General features: G+C 42.0%; 1 protein-coding gene across 4 annotated transcripts in view; it reads left to right on the top strand.

Moving 5' to 3' along the window:
• The window catches only part of RAPGEF4 (Rap guanine nucleotide exchange factor 4), a 166394-nt gene that overhangs the window by 23346 nt on the left and 124911 nt on the right, over positions 1-18137 (top strand). For all 4 annotated transcript variants that reach the window (XM_083627708.1, XM_083627710.1, XM_083627709.1 and 1 more), the window contains one exon: positions 3813-3959. In XM_083627708.1, coding sequence (XP_083483834.1) covers positions 3813-3959 — 147 coding nt within the window. The remainder of the gene's footprint in view (positions 1-3812; positions 3960-18137) is intronic.

Consider the following 18137-nt stretch of genomic DNA (forward strand, 5'->3'; position numbering starts at 1 on the left):
GAGGTTCCATGGGGTTTAATCTTGCATCCCATGCTGTTTGAAGTGACATGCAATGAAAGCATTGCAATCATCCTCTGAGGCACAAACCTAATACAGTCGTACCTTGGTTTTCGAACAGAATGTGTTCCGGAAGTCCGTTCAACTTCCGAAATGTTCAGAAACCAAGGCGCAGCTACCAATTGGCTTCCCATTGCGCAGGCGCGCCAGAAACTATAGCAGAAGCCCAGTGCTGGATATATGTATAAGCTAACCAAGCTACTGTATCTTAGGCTCCGCTCTCTTGCCCGCCCCCCAAATACTTCTTCTTAATTGTATTTCACTATTAATATACTTCTTAATTGTATTTCAGTTCAATAATTACTTTGATAAAATACATACTTTGCAAATGACTTTAGATACCTATTAGGCTCATAAATAGCATATATTCAACACAAAAAACAGTGACAATTTGTTGTTGACAAAGGACAGCTGGACATAGAAAGGGCCCCATTATCTTCAGTAGCTTAGGGCCTCATCAAACCTAAATCCGGCCCTGCAGAAGCCGCATCGGACGTTTGGCTTCCAAAAAAAGTTCAAAAACCGGAACACTCACTTCTGGGTTTTGATTGTTTGGGAGCCGAAACGTATGAGTATCAAGGTGTTCGACAAACAAGGTACGACTGTATGCTATTCTACAAACTGTACAAGTTAGCCTACAACTTTAATATTAGAGTTTGCAGTAAGGATCATATCCAGGGTGCTTGCCAGAACCTGATAGCTCGTGCAAGATCACTGACAACGAAACAAATAGAAAACTACCTGACTTTATAAGCATAAAATACCGTATTTTTTGCGCTATAAGACTCACTTTTTCCCGTCTAAAAAGTAAGGGGAAATGTGTGTCCGTCTTATGGAGCGAATGCAGGCTGCGCAGCTATCCCAGAAGCCAGAACAGCAAGAGGGATTGCTGCTTTCACTGCGCAGCGATCCCTCTTGCTGTTCTGGCTTCTGAGATTCAGAATATTTTTTTTCTTGTTTTCCTCCTCCAAAAACTAGGTGCGTCTTGTGGTCTGGTGTGTCTTATATAGAGCAAAAAAATACGGTAACTGCACTTACCTGCTGCTATGAATAATTTTGCAAGGTGTTTCAAAATGAACATTACAGAACTGGGTGATGTGGTTTTTATTTATTTATTTGAGCTCAAGGCTATCTGGTCTCCTCTTGAAACCACAACACCGACCTTTTAAAACCAAAAGGTGTCTGTAGGATTTGAGGCATTCAGGTGTGCTATGTAATGCAGGTTTGAGATTCGTGATGTGAACTTCACGCTTTGCCAGAATAGCAAATCTGTGGGTTGCAAAACAAACGCACCTTTCAATGTGTGTGTGTGTGTGTGTGTGTTTAAGAAACGCTTGCCTTCTTTTTAGACGGTTCTGTGGCTGACCCAGCCATCCTGTGGCACCCAGGAGTGGGGATCCCCTGCAGCTTCTGGGGTTGCAGGCAGTTGGGGAGGGGGAAACGTAGAGCAAGGCATTTGATAACATTCTCAAAGTCAATCCATGGGAACAGCGGGGGTTCTTTGGGATCCATGTTAACCAGCCTATAATAGGCCCCGGGTGCCCCATTTTCCCAAGGATGGTAGATGTAGAAACAGGGAACAGAAAGAAATTAGGACTCTGAAGTCTAGGGTGTCGAATGGGCTTGCTTCCTGACCGAAGCAGATTTTGTTTTAAGCCCCTACTTTCCTAAAACCTCAGATTCTTTTTCTTTGATATATGAACCCAGTTCCCCCCTCTCCACTTCTCCATCCTGATCTGTTACTATCTAAATTGAACCTTTGATTTATGTCACCAGGTTCATGGATAGTAAAATAACAAGAAATTACGGACTTTCCTGTGTTGTTTACTGTTTCCTTTTTTTAAAAAAAGAGGTTTTCTTAGAGAAGAGAGAATTTGAGATTCTTACATCTTTTTTCCAGGAAGAAGGAAGGCGGAATAAAAAAAAGCTTAGATGTTGTCGAGAGCAGGAACATCCCTACCTCAGTTGAAATGGATGATATGTTGAATTCGGCTACCTTGAGTGAAACCTGTACATCTAATTTATCTTTGTTTTTGAACTGTGAATTCCCCTCTTCAGACAAAAGCAGAGAATTGGTTGTCAGCCCTTATGATGAATAGTATCAGGGATAGACAGTAAATGTTATTTCTTTTAATAAACCTTATCTGAGTATGTTGCTTTATAACTGCTCTCGACCGCAAAGATCAAGACTATTGTTAAAAGCTATATATAGGTGCTGGCTTAAGGTTGGCAGCAGCTGCCCCTTCTCTTAGCTCTGCTGCTATAGCTTGTAACATCATTATGGTATATAGGAATTTAAGCAGGGAAGGGTTTTCCAGGTGCTTTTCATTCTTAATTTCTGTATGTCAGGTGCTGTTCATAGCACAGCAACAAGGGTGGCCGGCAAACCTAGCTAGGGTTTGGACATGCATATAAGCTGTTCGCTCTGATCTGAAACACCCACTGCCTGCCTAATCCGAAAGTATTTGAGGGCTGACAATGGCAGAACTTAAATTATGATAGGAAAAGGTGGGGTGAAATCCCTAAGTTTCACTTCTTGAGATTTCCCCCTAGGTTTATCCATATTGTGGTCCTCTTAGCTCTTTCCAAGAGCTAGCCATATTGTGTTCAGCTTTCTAAGGGCCACTATCAGGGTGGATTTGATTTCACAATTTAAATCGCTAGTCGGTAAGACTTGATTTAATTAATTAATTTAGTTATTTATTTTACAGAAAGACTTGTCTTTGCTGGTATAATCTTAATGTTTACAACCAGATGAAGGTTTCATTTTTGGAATAATAAATTTTCAGAGTAGTTTTTACAGTTCTATCAAAAATTACTGATTTGGTTATGCTATTAGAAATACATAGACAGATAATTATGAAATTAATGTGAGGTTCAATAAGCTAACTGTTTATATTTGGACAACTTTTCTGCTGTACCTTATTGGAAGGAGAAAAATAATCATTTCCTTAATAACAGTTTAAACAATTTATTAAACTAAAACAATAACATTATAGCATATGTATCCATGTTTGTCAACTGATGTGATTAAATGTTTTTTTTTAAAAAAAACCTTATACTGAGTTTTAGCACATATGAAAAACTTAAAACAAATCCTTATTTCCTGATGAATAGCCTTTGGACTATAATGTAACTTAAATAGAAAAGTAGAAAGATTTTTCCTCCAAAAGCATTTTATTTTAAAAATCCAATTTAAATTAAAAAAAATCTGATTTAAATTTTAAAAAATCTGATTTTTAAAATATTTAAATCATTGATTTTTATCCCCACTGGCCACTTATGGTGGATGTCACAAAAGGTAGCAGGATGAGACACCCCCCCCCCCGGTCCTCCCTTCTAATTTGAGCACTGGGCGGTGGTGATAGAAAGCTATTCTCTTATAGGCAAAAATCTCTGTGATTTGCATTGGGCAGACAAAATACAGGTTCATTCTGATGCTGAGCTTTGGTTCAAATTAAGACATGGTTTTGCTAAAACCCCGCTCTTCTGTGCATGACTTAGACAGGCATAGGCAAACTCGGCCCTCCAGATCTTTTGAGACTACAATTCCCATCATCCCTGACCACTGGTCCTGTTAGCTAGGGATAATGGGAGTTGTAGTCCCAAAAACATCTGAAGGGCCGAGTTTGCCTATGCCTGACTTGGAATATCTGTTTACAAGCGAAGGCTGCTGCAAATCTTTTAACAGGACTGTGGCGTTAAACCCTCCAGAACCCAAAGGCTTATAAGTTCATGTCTCTTGAACTTCACAGGATGCTGTGACAATATGCACACTGGGAATAGGAACAGCTTTCGGAGAGTCAATTTTGGATAACACCCCTCGCCATGCCACTATTGTTACAAGGGAGAACAGCGAGCTGCTGCGGATTGAACAGAAGGATTTCAAGGCACTTTGGGAGGTAAGCTCAAAAGACTACTCAATGAATTATAACGTAGGGGAGAAGACATGGCGCTTAAGGAGCCTAGCTGTGTTATTAGATATATGTGGAATGCACAGGGAACCTTGACTAATACAGTGGTACCTTGGTTTAAGAACAGCTTAGTTTATGAACAACTTGGATTAAGAACACTGCAAACCCGGAAGTAGATGTTTTGGTTTGTGAACTTTGCCTTGGAATAAGAACATGTTTCGCTTCCTGTTGAGTGTGTTCCATTTGTAAATTGAGACCCCCCGCTGCTATGGGAAAGCACGCCTTGGTTTAAGGACGTTTTGGTTTAAGAACAGACTTCCGGAACAGATTTAAGTTCGTAAACCAAGGTACCACTGTCAAATTAGTTAGGCCGGCTCTGAAAGTATGTGTTTGTTACATAAAACAAGAATATATAACATACATACAGGTAATTGCTGAAAGAGGAAGGTGACATATTTGTACCAATGTTATGAAACTTAACAGGTCATAACATACTAGTTCATAATGTGGAAAAATATATATATGGTTGCCCTTTCTTAAAAAAAAACCACCAATGGCCATTTCTTCATATAGTTGTCTGTTTGTGTACTGTTGTAACATCACATAAAATAAATCGGTTCAGTCATTAAAGCAATCTCCCATTTTCTCTCGAGCCCTAAAAAATTACTGAATTTTTGTAGTTTTATCAGCACCTGCTCCACGCAGGCCTCAATTGCACTCACCTCTAAGCCAAAACATGGCTTAGCAAGAGTGAACAGCCGGGGCAGAAATCACAGCCTCTCTGCTCGTTCCTTGGTCCTGACTTGCTACCCAGAGCTAAGCCATGGTTTGGCTTAGCATTACATCCAAACCATGGCTTGCGGTTTGGCTCCCCTCCCCCCGCCAACAAGCCTTGAACCGTAAGCCAAGAATAAACTTTGATTACCGCTTGTGGTTTATTGGGAGAGAAACAAACCATGGGCCTGGGTTTCCGATGTAACAATAAACTGAACAATGGCTTAGCTCTGGGTAGCACAGGGGTAGCAGGACCAGGAGAGGAACAAAGCAGCCATGGATTTTGCTCTGGGTACCTGTATGCTTGCTCATCCTTGCTTAACCATGGGTTGGCTTTTAGTGTTGCCTGCAAACTGGACCATATTCTTGCTGCCATCCAAGAATCAAATATTTACGGTATTTTAAAACCACTGATTCTAGTTTTCCTTTAGTTTATGATAACGAGGAGGAAGATTTTGAATTTGTTTGTTGCTTTTTACAATAAGCAAGATTTAAAATGCAAAAATGCTGTTAATAGAGAGCAGTGGAAGCATATGTAACGTTAGGTAACCAAACAAGATGAAATTATGTGGTTTTAAGAAATTTTGCAGAGGTGTAGCTATTTTATCTCCCCACCCACTCACCCTAGTTTGCTAGCTGGTTTTCCTATGAACATTCCATGACATAGTTTTTTGTTTTAATTAGCTAGCTTTCCATGCTTAATTTGCTGAAATGAAAATGGCTTTGTATTAAACACCGGTAGTGTTAAAATGGCCTTTTATCTGAAACATGACTTTTTATTTGGCAAACTTTGCTTTTCTTCTGTTGCGCTGCCCCAGAAGTATGGATGCCGCTAACTATGTTGTGGGGAGAATCCTGATGTCAGACCTTTATTGAAGTTTAGAATTGGCAGTAAGATGAAATTAATGAAATTGAGAGTACATGGGTGAGAAACAGTTGAAGCTCTTGCTGCTTTTAATTAGTCACGTCTTCATGCTCAATAAGCATCATTCATGTGTTGACGTACTAATCTGGCAGGCATTTCAGAGAAAACACTTTCAAGGTTTTAAAATGTGACCTAAAAAGTACTGGGAAAGGCATATTTGTGTCTCACTAAGAGCTGCATAGCCTGTAGGCCTTACATCATTGAGAAGGGACTCTTGCTTTACATGGGATTCCATAGAAGCGATAACAGTCTACTTTTTACCTGTCAGGCTATACGATACAGAACCAAAAATCTATTATCAATCCATTGTTGCTCAGTTTTGGGAAAGGTTACTTAATGTGCATGAGGCCATGTACCTGATAGCATCTTAGCCCTAGGTGCAAGAAATCAGAGTTTGACACTAATTCCCTGGCCAACATTTGATGTCAGTTTGTGGAAAGAGAGTTGGCCTTTTGGCTCTAGGCATGTTTGGACAGCACCTGATTCTTGCGTCTTGTTCTTCAAAGGTCACCATGCAGTATGACTATGTGACAGCATCTGAACAAACACTCTCTACTGGTTTCTTTGCATTTTATTTAGCTCAAATTATACTTTTGCCTTTATAAATGCCGTATTGCCATGCTCTGGGTAGAAATTGCAAATATTGCAGGTGGTATTCAACTAAATATGTGCACTAGGTCAACGGGATTTCTTTCCCCCACCCCTGCATGTATTCTGCACCATCTCCAAAGCTGCTCCAAAGGCTTGAAGAACCCCCAGAACAAATTTAGAGGGCGTTGGGAGGAGGTTGAGAAGGGGGGTGAATGTTCCATTGCACAAGAAGAACAGGCAGAACATTCACCATAATGCTAAGTTGAATACAACCCTCAATGTCTGCTTGAGGAACTTAACCAATTGTAGAGGATAGTGGTCCACTATGAGAAGTGGAATAAACTTTGAGCTTCCATGCTCTTGGTCACTTCTGGCTTATTTATTTAATTCAATATTTGGATTTGGCTTTTGAAAGTGGCTCAAGTCACTGATAAAATATGACAGGAGCAGACCTGGTGGTGTCTTCATCTGCGCCCCCTTCCCCTCCTGAGTCGTTGCATAGGGCAGTTGTCCTTTTTGGCAAACCATGGTTTGCCATGGCATTTGAAATAGCAAACCATAGTTTCATCTTAATAGTTTCCCTGCTATTAATTTTCAACATAATATCAAAACAACCAATATTATCCTTCTGGCGGCAATTATTAGCAAAAATAGCCGTCTCCTCCTGCATTGTCTACTTCTGTTTGAATAACACCCAGCCGATGAACATCTGCTTAGCCATGGATCATGTTCTTCCTCAGAGACATCTAGTTTTACAAAGGCAGCTGTTGAAGCAGCTTGTTAAAAAGCGAAACATTTGGTTTTAAGATGCCCGGTCCCTTATCTGCAAACCAGGAAGCTCTAAAACTGGTGAGCTCACGCATCCTTAGGCTTTTAATTTTTAAATTGCACCAAGTTTAGAACGACAGGCTGCTCTCTGCAGGCTTTGAAATTGGCTTCAAAGGAATACAAATCCGAACACAGTATTATTATTATTATTATCATCATTTAGATTTAGATTCCATCCTTGAGTCCAGAGTTTCATGATAGACTATAAAATGTATAACCAGTATAAAAGCCATGGAAAAAATATCAAAAAACCCGAAGTACTAAAACAAAAAAGAACCAGAAATTACAAGCAGTCAAGCGACCAGTCTAAAAGCTCTCAACCACAATATACATAAAAGAGGAGCTTTTGACCGCTTGCTTTTGGGAAGAAAGGATGGCAGAAAATGAGTTTATTTGTACACATTGCAGGATGTTGCAGTCGCTCTGCTCACTCTGTGCCCATTCATTTTCCTTCAGTTCAATCACTCAGACAGGAAGGGAGTGAATCCACTAAGAGATTTACTTATTTTTAGGGCTTACTTTCCGTAGTGTCCCTATCGCCATGCATGGCTTGGAACTTCCCCAAGGTGACAGCAGAAAAAAAACAAACACGTTTTCTCTTACGTGGAATAAAAAAATAATAGTTTGGCGCAATTGGAATCCGTGGATAAGAGTCTGTGTACAAGGTATTACCAGAGTGTTTTCCAGGGAGTGATAGAGCAAGTTTTCTTCCTTGGTTATTTGGAAAGAGATCACGACAGGACTTCGGCGGTGGTTTGGCTCTTCCTTTTGGCTAGGTATAGTAGCAATGAACTGAGTGATTTGATAAGTGCTGCCATATCTCATTTTATTTTGATTGTTATGTGTGTGTCTCTTGCTAAGCCGTAAATCTGAAAATTAAATTTCCTGAGCCAGCCTAAAAGCAACAACAACCCGTAGTAGAAATGTGTGGCTTTTAAAAAAAATAAAATACAAATTGCACTGTGCTGGAACGGTTACATAACATCAGATTCGAATGCTTTTTGAAAGGATCAGGAAGATTTCTTAAAACCAAAATACGATTAACGGCCTTGACTCAAATATACCATTCGCCTGAAGTCTATATCCTTACATACATAGCTTTTAAAGAGAATGCCAGCATTATACCTACATTTTTTAATATACACTAATGAGAATTCTGTTTGCAGCTCAGGAAGCAGATTAGACAGTACAGTTTAATAAGCTTTGTGACTGGAAGGATGAAGTCTACTCCACATTTCAAAAAATTCTGATGTTTTATGGTGGTGTCTAATGGCTACGGTGTTGCAGTGGTGCTGATGATGAAATGGACTTTTTGCTTATATTTGTATATATTTAAATTTGGAATTTTATAGTATTGTACCATGCCATGAGATTGGTGTCAACGAGGAATGGTTTAGAACTATACGAAATAAAGCCAAATTTCAGTCATGTATTTTAGATATTTGTCTAAACAGTACTAGGCACTTCAGCTGGTTTTGAAATGTACTAGGGGATGTTTGTGTGTGTTTAATGATGCAATTCCTGTTCCTGTGGATATTTGAAATGAATGACTCAAATGTACAGTACTGTTGACCATTTGACCATTTGTTTGATCATTAGCAGATTGCACATAGTGTGTGCTAATTACAATTTAAATACAACTACTTCTACTTTACACAGTAGCTGTGGTTTGAGGAGCAGTTGGAGTGCTGTGTCAGTAAAATATAACTTATATTTCCCTCTTATTTTTCTTCTTCTTCTTCTTCTTCTTCTTCTTCTTCTTCTTCTTCTTCTTCCTTTCAAGCATTGCACGTCAGCGAGTGTTTTACAGTTCATTTGCGAAGGAGATTAAACTTGATATAAGACCCGAAATATTGCAGTAAAAATTCAAGAGGAACTTTCGATGCTAAGGCTAGCCACTCGAAATTACTGGGTTGATTTATGGGGTGCTGTTTTGTCAGTTTATTACACAGTAATCAACTCCAGAGATCTTTGCTAGGATTTAGTGATTTCTCCCTAGGCAAGCCCTGTACAGATACAAAACCCAGAGAGTTAATAAAGTGAGGAATATTGGGTTTTATGGGATGATCATGTGATTTCAAGTAGTAAAGTGTTTAGAGACCCTCAGAAGCACTAAAAACAGAGCCAAGAAGCATGCAGCTGCTCTGTAGACACTTAACTGACACGCTCTGTGTAGACTGCTCTGATTCATCTATTTGTTGTTGTTGTTTAGTTGCGTCCGACTCTTTGTGACCCCATGGACCAGAGCACACCAAGCACTCTGTCTTTCACTGCCTCACACAGTTTGGTCAAACCCATGTTAGTAAGAATAATAATAATTTATTTATACGCCACCCATCTGGCTAGGCTTCCCCAGCCACTCTGGGTGGCTTTCAACAAAATATTAAAATACAGTAATGCATCAAAAGCTTCCCTAAACAGGGCTGCCTTCAGTTGTCTTCTAAAAGTCTGGTAGTTGTTGTTCTCCTTGACATCTGATGGGAGGGCGTTCCACAGGGTGGGTGCCACTACTGAGAAGGCCCTCTGCCTGGTTCCCTGTAACTTGGCTTCTCGCAGTGAGGGAACCATCAGAAGGCCCTTGGCGCTGGACCTCAGTGTCCGGACTGAACGATGGAGGTGGAGACTCTCCTTCAGATATACTGGACCAAGGCCGTTTAGGGCTTTAAAGGTCAGCACCAACACTTTGAATTGTGCTCAGAAACGTACTACGGAAACATAGTAGCTTCGAGAACACTGTCCAACTATCTTGTCCTCTGTCATCCCCTTCTCCTTGTGCCCTCAATCTTTCCCAACATCAGGGTCTTTCCCACCAATATGCCTTTTTCCTCTCTCTAAATGCAAGGTGGGTGGTGGGAGATCATGATGTTGCAGCACAACAAAACTGATTGCATTCAACAAAAGTTAAGCAGCTCACCTGCTGCTGTTGCTCCCGTGTTGTAACAGGATTGCCACAGACTGCGAAAGAAAAAGGAGGGAAGCAGTCACTCTCATAGCGAGAAATACACCCAAACACACTGGATTTAAGGAAACAGAGAAATACTTACCCTTTCCACACCACTTCACATAAAATCGGTCTGCAGGCCGGCCCTACTGTTCAGTAGAGCAAGGCAACCACCTTAGGCTGCAGCTGTTGGGCATGGGGGGAGAGCAAACAATGATGAGACACAGTTGTTTGTGCCACGTGGCCTACCCTGTATCCTTTAAGCTAGCCTGCTGCCCTTAGCCTGGACGTTGCTATGTCATTTTCAGGATTTAACTGCCTTCCCTTCTTGGCTCCAGTACAGTCATACCTCGAGTTGAATGCTCTTCGGGTTGAGCGCGTTCAAGTTGCGCTCCGCGGCAACCCGGAAGTAATGGAGCGTGTTACTTCCGGGTTTCACCGCTCGCGTATGCGCAGACGCTCATAATGACATCACGCGCATGCGCGGTAGCAGCAAAACGCAACCTGCGCATGCGCAGAAGTGCTGTCGCGTCTTGCGTTCCATTCTGGATGCGAACGGGGCTCCGGAACAGATCCCATTCGCATCCCGAGGTGCCACTGTACGTGGAACCGGTGGTGGAAGGCATCTTGCCCTATGCCTCAGGCAGCAAAACGTTTTGGGCTGTGTTTGAATTGGTAGCAGGGGAAAGTGGAATTATGCCCACCAGCCTCACTCGTACAACCTCATCTTGGTCCAAAAAAGCGTGAACAGAGGAATCCACTATAAAGCTGCAAACATAATGTTTTAAGTGCATTGTGCAAATGTGGCACAAGATGGTAATGGTGAACTAATGGGAAATTCCATATATAGTTTAAAAGTTTTTTTAAAAAAATCATTTTCACAGCGTTTTTTAAAATACATGTCTAGATTCAGCCTGTGTCTGCTCTGCGTGCAGATTGAATTTATATGTGCACAGGGTTTGTAACACCTACGGCTGAACTATTCAGACATCCGAGGGGCACAATGTTGATTGATATGGAGAATTACTGTACAAAACGGGCTGGTGTCTTTGGTGACTGTAAGGTTGAAGACAGACACAAGTTTGGTTTGCTTGGTTTTTTTTTTTATAAAAAAGAAAAATAGAGGCAGTTTGATAGTACCATTGCCACCCCCGGCACTTGAATACGCTTTTTTTCCTGTCCTGGGGCAGCCTCTAAAAAAATACAAAACCCTGGTTCTGTAGGTTCTATAGATTTGAGGAGTATGAAAAATGATTCTGAAGTTGCTGTGATTTTCGTAACTTCAACAAGACACAATTTCTGATAAGTATGGATTCAATTATCCTGAGACAGATCTGCAGCTAATCCATCGTTTCTATAGTGAGATGATGTGGGGTCTTAGGCTGCCATTTTATTATTTCTGTTGCGTCTTCTGTTTTCCATGGTTTTCGTTCAGAGGTTTGTAGTTCTAGCAGGTATTCCTCTGCTGGTTGGATCTACATTCCTCTGGAATTAGAAGCTGGCACACTGTCTACAACTTATTGCTGACAATTTTTTAAAGGGCGTCGTCAAAGTAGTGTAACCCTGAATGCTTTTAAGTATTTCTAATGTTTTATTTTTAGGAAATGACCTTTAGATGTAATCAGATTTTATGCAATCTCAGTGCACAATGTTGCACACAAGGTTTATCGATCTAATGTTGTGCTTCTGGTGGATATTGCATTTTGTGACCGCTCCAACCGCAATACCTAGAGGAAATGTATATCTATGGCAATTTGCTCTGCAGAATGCGGTTCCACAGAAGGAATAGGAGCCTGTTAGATATTATTCACCATTTCATGAGCAATGAGCAACACATTTCCCCTTATACACCAGGAATTGGAAACCTGAGGCCTTCCAAATGTTGCTGTACTACAACTCAACAACTTTGACTTTTTGAAATATGGCAGCCCTAACTACAATATCCCTGGACCATTGGTCGTGCTGCTTTGGGCTGATGGGATCTGGAGTCCAGTAACATCTGCAGGGCAACAGCTTCTTCAACCCCATAGTCGCCTTTGACTGGACATAACCATCCAGGGGTCCTTTACCTTTTTTTACCTCATAAATTACAAAGGCAAATGGCTAGATTGGGGCTTTCAGGAGTATTGCACCAAAAAAATAAAGTGTGGTCGGAGGACATGCTTTGTTTGATCACAGTAGGGAGGCCTCTTTGGTCCCGTGGGTTACCTGAGAGGCGAGGTCTAAGTCCGGTCCGTGGTCAAAGGTGCAACGTGGAGGCAGTCAGTAGTAGCTGAAGCTGGGTGCAGGGCAGGGAGTCGGGTGAAGTCAGGAACAGGCATGCAAGCAGGGAGCCAGGGGGGGTCAGGAGCTCAGGCAGGAGAGCAGGACAGGGTTCAGGCAGGAACTAGCAACCAACAATGTTGCTCCCGCAACTTGGGACTGGGGCTGGCCGGTTTTTATCTGCCCCGAGGCATAGGGCGGCCCTGATCCTCTGGTGACTCACTTCTCCTGGCCTGGAGGCGAGCACTCCTCCTGCGGGAACTTAGTTCCCTCCATCTCTCTGCCCTGAGCCTCTGCAGCGCAGGAGAGGCTGGAGGGTTACCGGACCCAGAGGCAACCTCAGCTTCCTCTGACGGGGCTGAGAGTGGAGCAACTGCAGGCAATGGGTCCTCCATCACCTCAGGGGCCAGAGCAGACTCAGCTGATGCCTGCACCTGAGGATCCAGCACAGGTGAGGACCCTTCAGGCTCAGGCCCCAGCCCCAGCTCAGCTGGTTCTGGAGGCGGGGAATCCTGTGCAGGCTGGGATGCCTCAGGTTCAGCATCCGAGTCCAAATCCCAGGCCATCACAATGAGATTGGACAGCTCCCACAAGACAAAAGGAAGAGAAATAGGAAGTTGCCTCATAGTGAGTCAGGCCATTGGTTCAATTCATTGACTGTCTCCATTGACCGGCAGCAGTTTCTCCAGGGTTTTGAGAATTCTCTCCCTACCCAGAGATGGCCGGGATTAAATCTGGGACCTTTTCCTACTGAGCTGCAATCTTAAATGTAAGCAATAAGAACAAAAATACACCACACTCAGTAGCCCAGTCTTTAGCGCCAAAACTCCGCAAGAGGGTCAGGGAGAAGGCAAGGGAACTCCGCGAGTAAACTAGTCAATCCCGTAGGCTTCTCTTTTAGCTGTTTGGTTTAATTTGATAGGGATATTTAGGTTTTGACTAATCATGCGGAGCTCTGTGAGGCGCGCCCCATGCTGAGTTTTTAATTAAAACGTAAAGCTTAGGGAGAGAACTCCAGGAAAGAAATTCTAATTCAGAACTCTCGGGGGTATATACAAGCTAAACCTGGTTATTTTAAGTCTAACAGTATACGCGCCGGGGAAATTTGTGTGGGACAAGATTGAAGAAAGGATTTTTAGCAGCTTGAATTTTAAAAAAAAGAAGTATAAACTGTTTAAACACATGACTCTCCAGTCCTTTGATAGCTAAATCGATCCTGCATAGTCTGCACAAACAGCAGATTGTGAGAGTGGATTGTACCGCTTCGGACTCTGGTGGAGAAATGTGTGTGAGTGTGTTTTTAAAAAACCCTTAGCTTATTGAGGAGAAAGGATATTGCTCAGCCTACTTCTTGCTGGGCTAGCTTTCTACTTGGATGGAATTTGGCTTAGTGGTGGGTTTTTACCATATGAACCCCCGCTTGCAGTGAAATAGTCTGTCCTATTCTACTACTTTAGGATTCTACAACATTGGATTTGGATTTGATATCCCACCTTTCACTCCCTTTAAGGAGTCTCAAAGCGGCTAACATTCTCCTTTCCCTTCGTCCCCCACAACAAACACTCTGTGAGGTGAGTGGGGCTGAGAGACTTCAAAGAAGTGTGACTAGCCCAAGGTCACCCAGCAGCTGCATGTGGAGGAGCGGAGACGCGAACCCGGTTCCCCAGATTGCGAGACTACCGCTCTTAACCACTACACCACACTGGCTCTGCTGCATGCAAAGATCAAGCCTGCCTTAATTTCTTAATCCAGTGGAGCAGTGCATAGATAGATAGATAGATAGATAGATAGATAGATAGATAGATAGACAGACAGACAGACAGACAGACAGACAGACAGACAGACAGATAGTATGGTGGATTCTCATTTTAAAATACTTTGTTCTTAAACACATTTTGCAAAGCACGGCTGAAAACATAAAAATTCATTTTTATTTTTATAATATTTGTTAGATTTGATCGAAACTTTGTGTTGTTGTTTTTAACATGTGACTGTTAGAAACATTGACTGCTCTTCTGAGAATAGCACGATAAGTACTGGTGAAAACCTACACTTATATTTCTGGAATTTGCAGTTCACCCAGTCACGCTAATTCTCAAGGTCATATGCGACCGAGGTTATTTCAGGGACTGAAATTTCTAATCTCTCCGCTACTATTCCCATCTCACTCCCCTTGGCTTCTTAAAAAAAAACAAAAACAAATATTGCTACCACAAAGGATTAATCTGCACGTACTGTACTTGTAGCGGCATAGTTTTGTCTTGTTTCAAGTAACTATTTCATTTTGTAATGGAAAACATTTTTAAAAATATACTGATAATGGTGGTTATTATAATATTTCATGCTTGGTTTAGGAAGTATACTATATATAAATATACAGTGGTACCTCAGAAGTCGAACGGACTTCCGGAACGGATTCTGTTCACCTTCCAAAATGTTCGGAAACCAAAGCACGGCTTCGGATTGGCTGCAGGAAGCTCCTGCAGCCAATCGGAAGCCCCGCCGGATGTTTGGCTTCCAAAAATAGTTTCTAAACCGGAACAGTCACTTCCGGGTTTGCGGCATTTGGGAGCCAAAACATTCGAGAACTAAGCTGTTCAAAAACCAAGGTATATATGTTAAGGGGAATGTAAACTGACCAATTAATGTACATAACAACCAGCTATTGTGCATATTCACCAGGCCTCATAGATAATGTGCACATAACCCTTTCATGGAGGGAGAATTGTGCACATGTCCCAGTCAACATGTAGATAACACGTTTGTAGGCCCCCTTAAGCATATTTCCAGTGCTCAACTTTTATCACCCTCCATACACAAGGTTCTAATTTGTGTGGGGAGCACCTGTGAGCAGAATCTCTCATGTAGAAGTTCCTCCATCCCACACGAGGGATGCTGAAGCTGAGTGACAGGAGGGGGGAGGATAAGCATGTACCCACTCTCTCCTCCTGCAATCCTAGTTGTGGGGGGAGGGAGGGATGGGACTCCCCGGACAGGGCTATAGATATCATGAAGCTTGAATTGCAAATCTCTTTGTGTGCGTGGTTTTCTAATTCTAGTTTGCTGGCAGATCAGAGACTACGGTTTGCTTAACCATGGTTTGGTATGATGTCTGAACTAAGCCAGGCACATTATAGCTGTGATAGGCAGCAGCGGGAGGACAGTTTAAGAGGTGTAGGATGAGGGAAGCAGCGTTCGTGGGACTGGAGCGTTCTGCTTTCTATTTCGATGCATTAAAAAATATACACTTGGAAAATAGCATGATTGGAAAAAGAGCATGATCTTCTGTTCTAGTTCTGATTTTTGAGCTTCAGGTGCTGTAATTTTGACAAAATATTTATCTGGAAATCTTTGCAGAGTGGATGATGATATAAGGAAACAGACTGAAAAACAAAACTGCATCATTTAGGCTCCATCTTACTGCCGCCGCCGCCCACAAAAACTTGTCAAAGGACTAGTCTATACAGTACTTGTACATGTAGAGAACTCCCCCCCCCCCGCCCCATATCACCTACATAGCTTAGCTCCTTAGTTTGAAACTACAGGCAGAACAGAGGGGAAATTAAATTAGTCATAGAGAAATAAATTTCTTTTGGGAGCTTGGCTGGCCGAGAATTTTACACTTAATTTGTCCCCAGAGATAGTTCTCCTCTCGGCTTCTCTCGGTACTATTTAAGTCTCTAGCTCATTATAAAACTCTTTTCTCTGCACCTCTTTCAGATGGGTCAATTTCTCCATCTGTTTGAAGCCCACAACAATCTCCAGAGTTTCTGTTTGAGGGAAATCTCCATGAACTGAAGCTATGTTGACAGGTTATCAGTTTGAAATTCTCAGTTTAGAGCCTCAAAATTCTCAGTTGTTGTTCAGGCTCTTGGTGGTCCTTCGTCACCACCTTATTCTTCCATATTCTTTCTCTCGCCTCAGGGCAGTCCTATCTGGGTGCAGTTCCAACTGCCCCTCAAATCTGCTGTCCCTCACACCAAACTTATTTTAAAAGCGTAGGAAGCTTCTTCCCTTTCCTTTGCCAAAATAAAACCCCCACAGTGTTTCCAACACCACTTGCCCATGCGCTGCCTGGATTTTTCTCTCTCCTCACCACTTACAGGCCAAACAGCATTTTGATGTTGATATCATTGATTGTGATATTTGAAAAATATCACAAGGAAACGTTAGGCTCCCCCCACCTCAGCGCCCCATCATAATTGAAAAAAGATCGATACTTGTGTCAGCAAAATGGAGGCGTATAGGAATTGCTGAGACCATTGTCAAATCTATAGTGCAATGGAAGCAAGTATGGAAGCAAGTATATGCAGGTGGCACTGTGGTCTAAACCACTGAGCCTCTTGGGCTTGCTGATCGGAAGGTCGGCGGTTCGAATCCCCATGATGTGGTGAGCTCCCATTGCTCTGTCCCAGCTCCTGCCCACCTAACAGTTCGAAAGCACGCCAGTGCAAGTAGATAAATAGGTACCGCTCCGGCAGGAAGGTAGACAGGGTTTCGGTGTGCTCTGGTTTCCGTCACGGTGTTCCATTGCGCCAGAAGCAGTTTAGTCCTGCTAGCCACATGACCCAGAAAGCTGTCTGTGGACAAACACCGGCTTCCTCAGTGTGAAAGCGAGATGAGCGCCGCAACCCCATAGTCAGCTTTGATTGGACTTAACTGTCCAGGGGTCCTTTACCGTTACCTATATCACTATAACTGCCAGGACTTCCCCAGAGAATTGTGGGAGTTGTAGTTTAGTGGTCAGAATTCTGTTAAAAATCCCTAGTCCAGACCCTGCTGCCTTGACCTTCTGTTTTTCGTAGTATCATTCATGTTTACAGTATCTCCGTTAGCAACCATGATGTGTTCTCCAGCTCCAAACAGCACTCTTGATCCAGTTGATCCTATTGGCTGACCATGATTCGCTTTCAAAAAACCCTTGTTGTTTACATAGTTATGATTAAAAAACAAAATGCAACAGTGCATCGTGATGGGGAGGTCTGCACTGCTTTCCACGCTTCAGCCTTGACTCATGCTGCCTCCAGAGAAGGATGAGAAAATAAAATGATGCTTACACCATTACTGTTAATGGAATGCAAACAAACAAGAACATTTTAAGAAAAGAGGGTTCATCATGAAATGCATTGCACCAATTCAAGAGCTAACGCTCTTGGATGAAATGCGTATGTATGAAAATTGAGAACGCAGCCCAAGGACAATGGGCACTAGGCCATTGGTTTATTGCTTTTTTATTTTTATTAATATTTTATTAGAACAATTCCATTTATAAAAAGAGAGTGAGAAAGGTGAGATTGAAAAGAAATAAATACTGTTACATTACCATATATTAATATACAGGTGTGTATATTCTTATTATCCTAATGCACATATAAATGTCATTAACCTAATATAGTCTGTGTAAACTCATTCCAAATATCGTTGTATTTATCCAAAGAAAGCCTATAAGCTGTCTGTTCATATGTTGACAATGTTGTCATGTCAAGCCATTGATTAAGGGGAATCGTATCTCTATTCTTCCTTAATGATGGCCCTACCTCTGTGGCAGACTTCACATGTTACATTAAGTGCTGTTATCACTGGGGGGGAGGGGGGAAAGGTATCGGGAATAATTGACTTTTATCTCATGCATTTTTATACTGCCCTTCATTGTATCAGATGTCACGGTGGTGTATACACCTTGAGAGAAATACCACCAGCGGCCCAAACAGGAAAGCAGCTGGTAAAGCTTTGAGACAGACTAAAACTTGTCCAGTTCTTAGCATAGCAGGTATGTTATCTGAAAATATGAATTTGGGATGGGAGGAGATAAAAACTACCACAGGGGTTCTCCTCACCTGTCACA

Source organism: Podarcis filfolensis, assembly GCF_964270895.1.
Source record: "Podarcis filfolensis genome assembly, chromosome: 1".
In the NCBI taxonomy this organism is placed as follows: Eukaryota; Metazoa; Chordata; class Lepidosauria; order Squamata; family Lacertidae; genus Podarcis; species Podarcis filfolensis.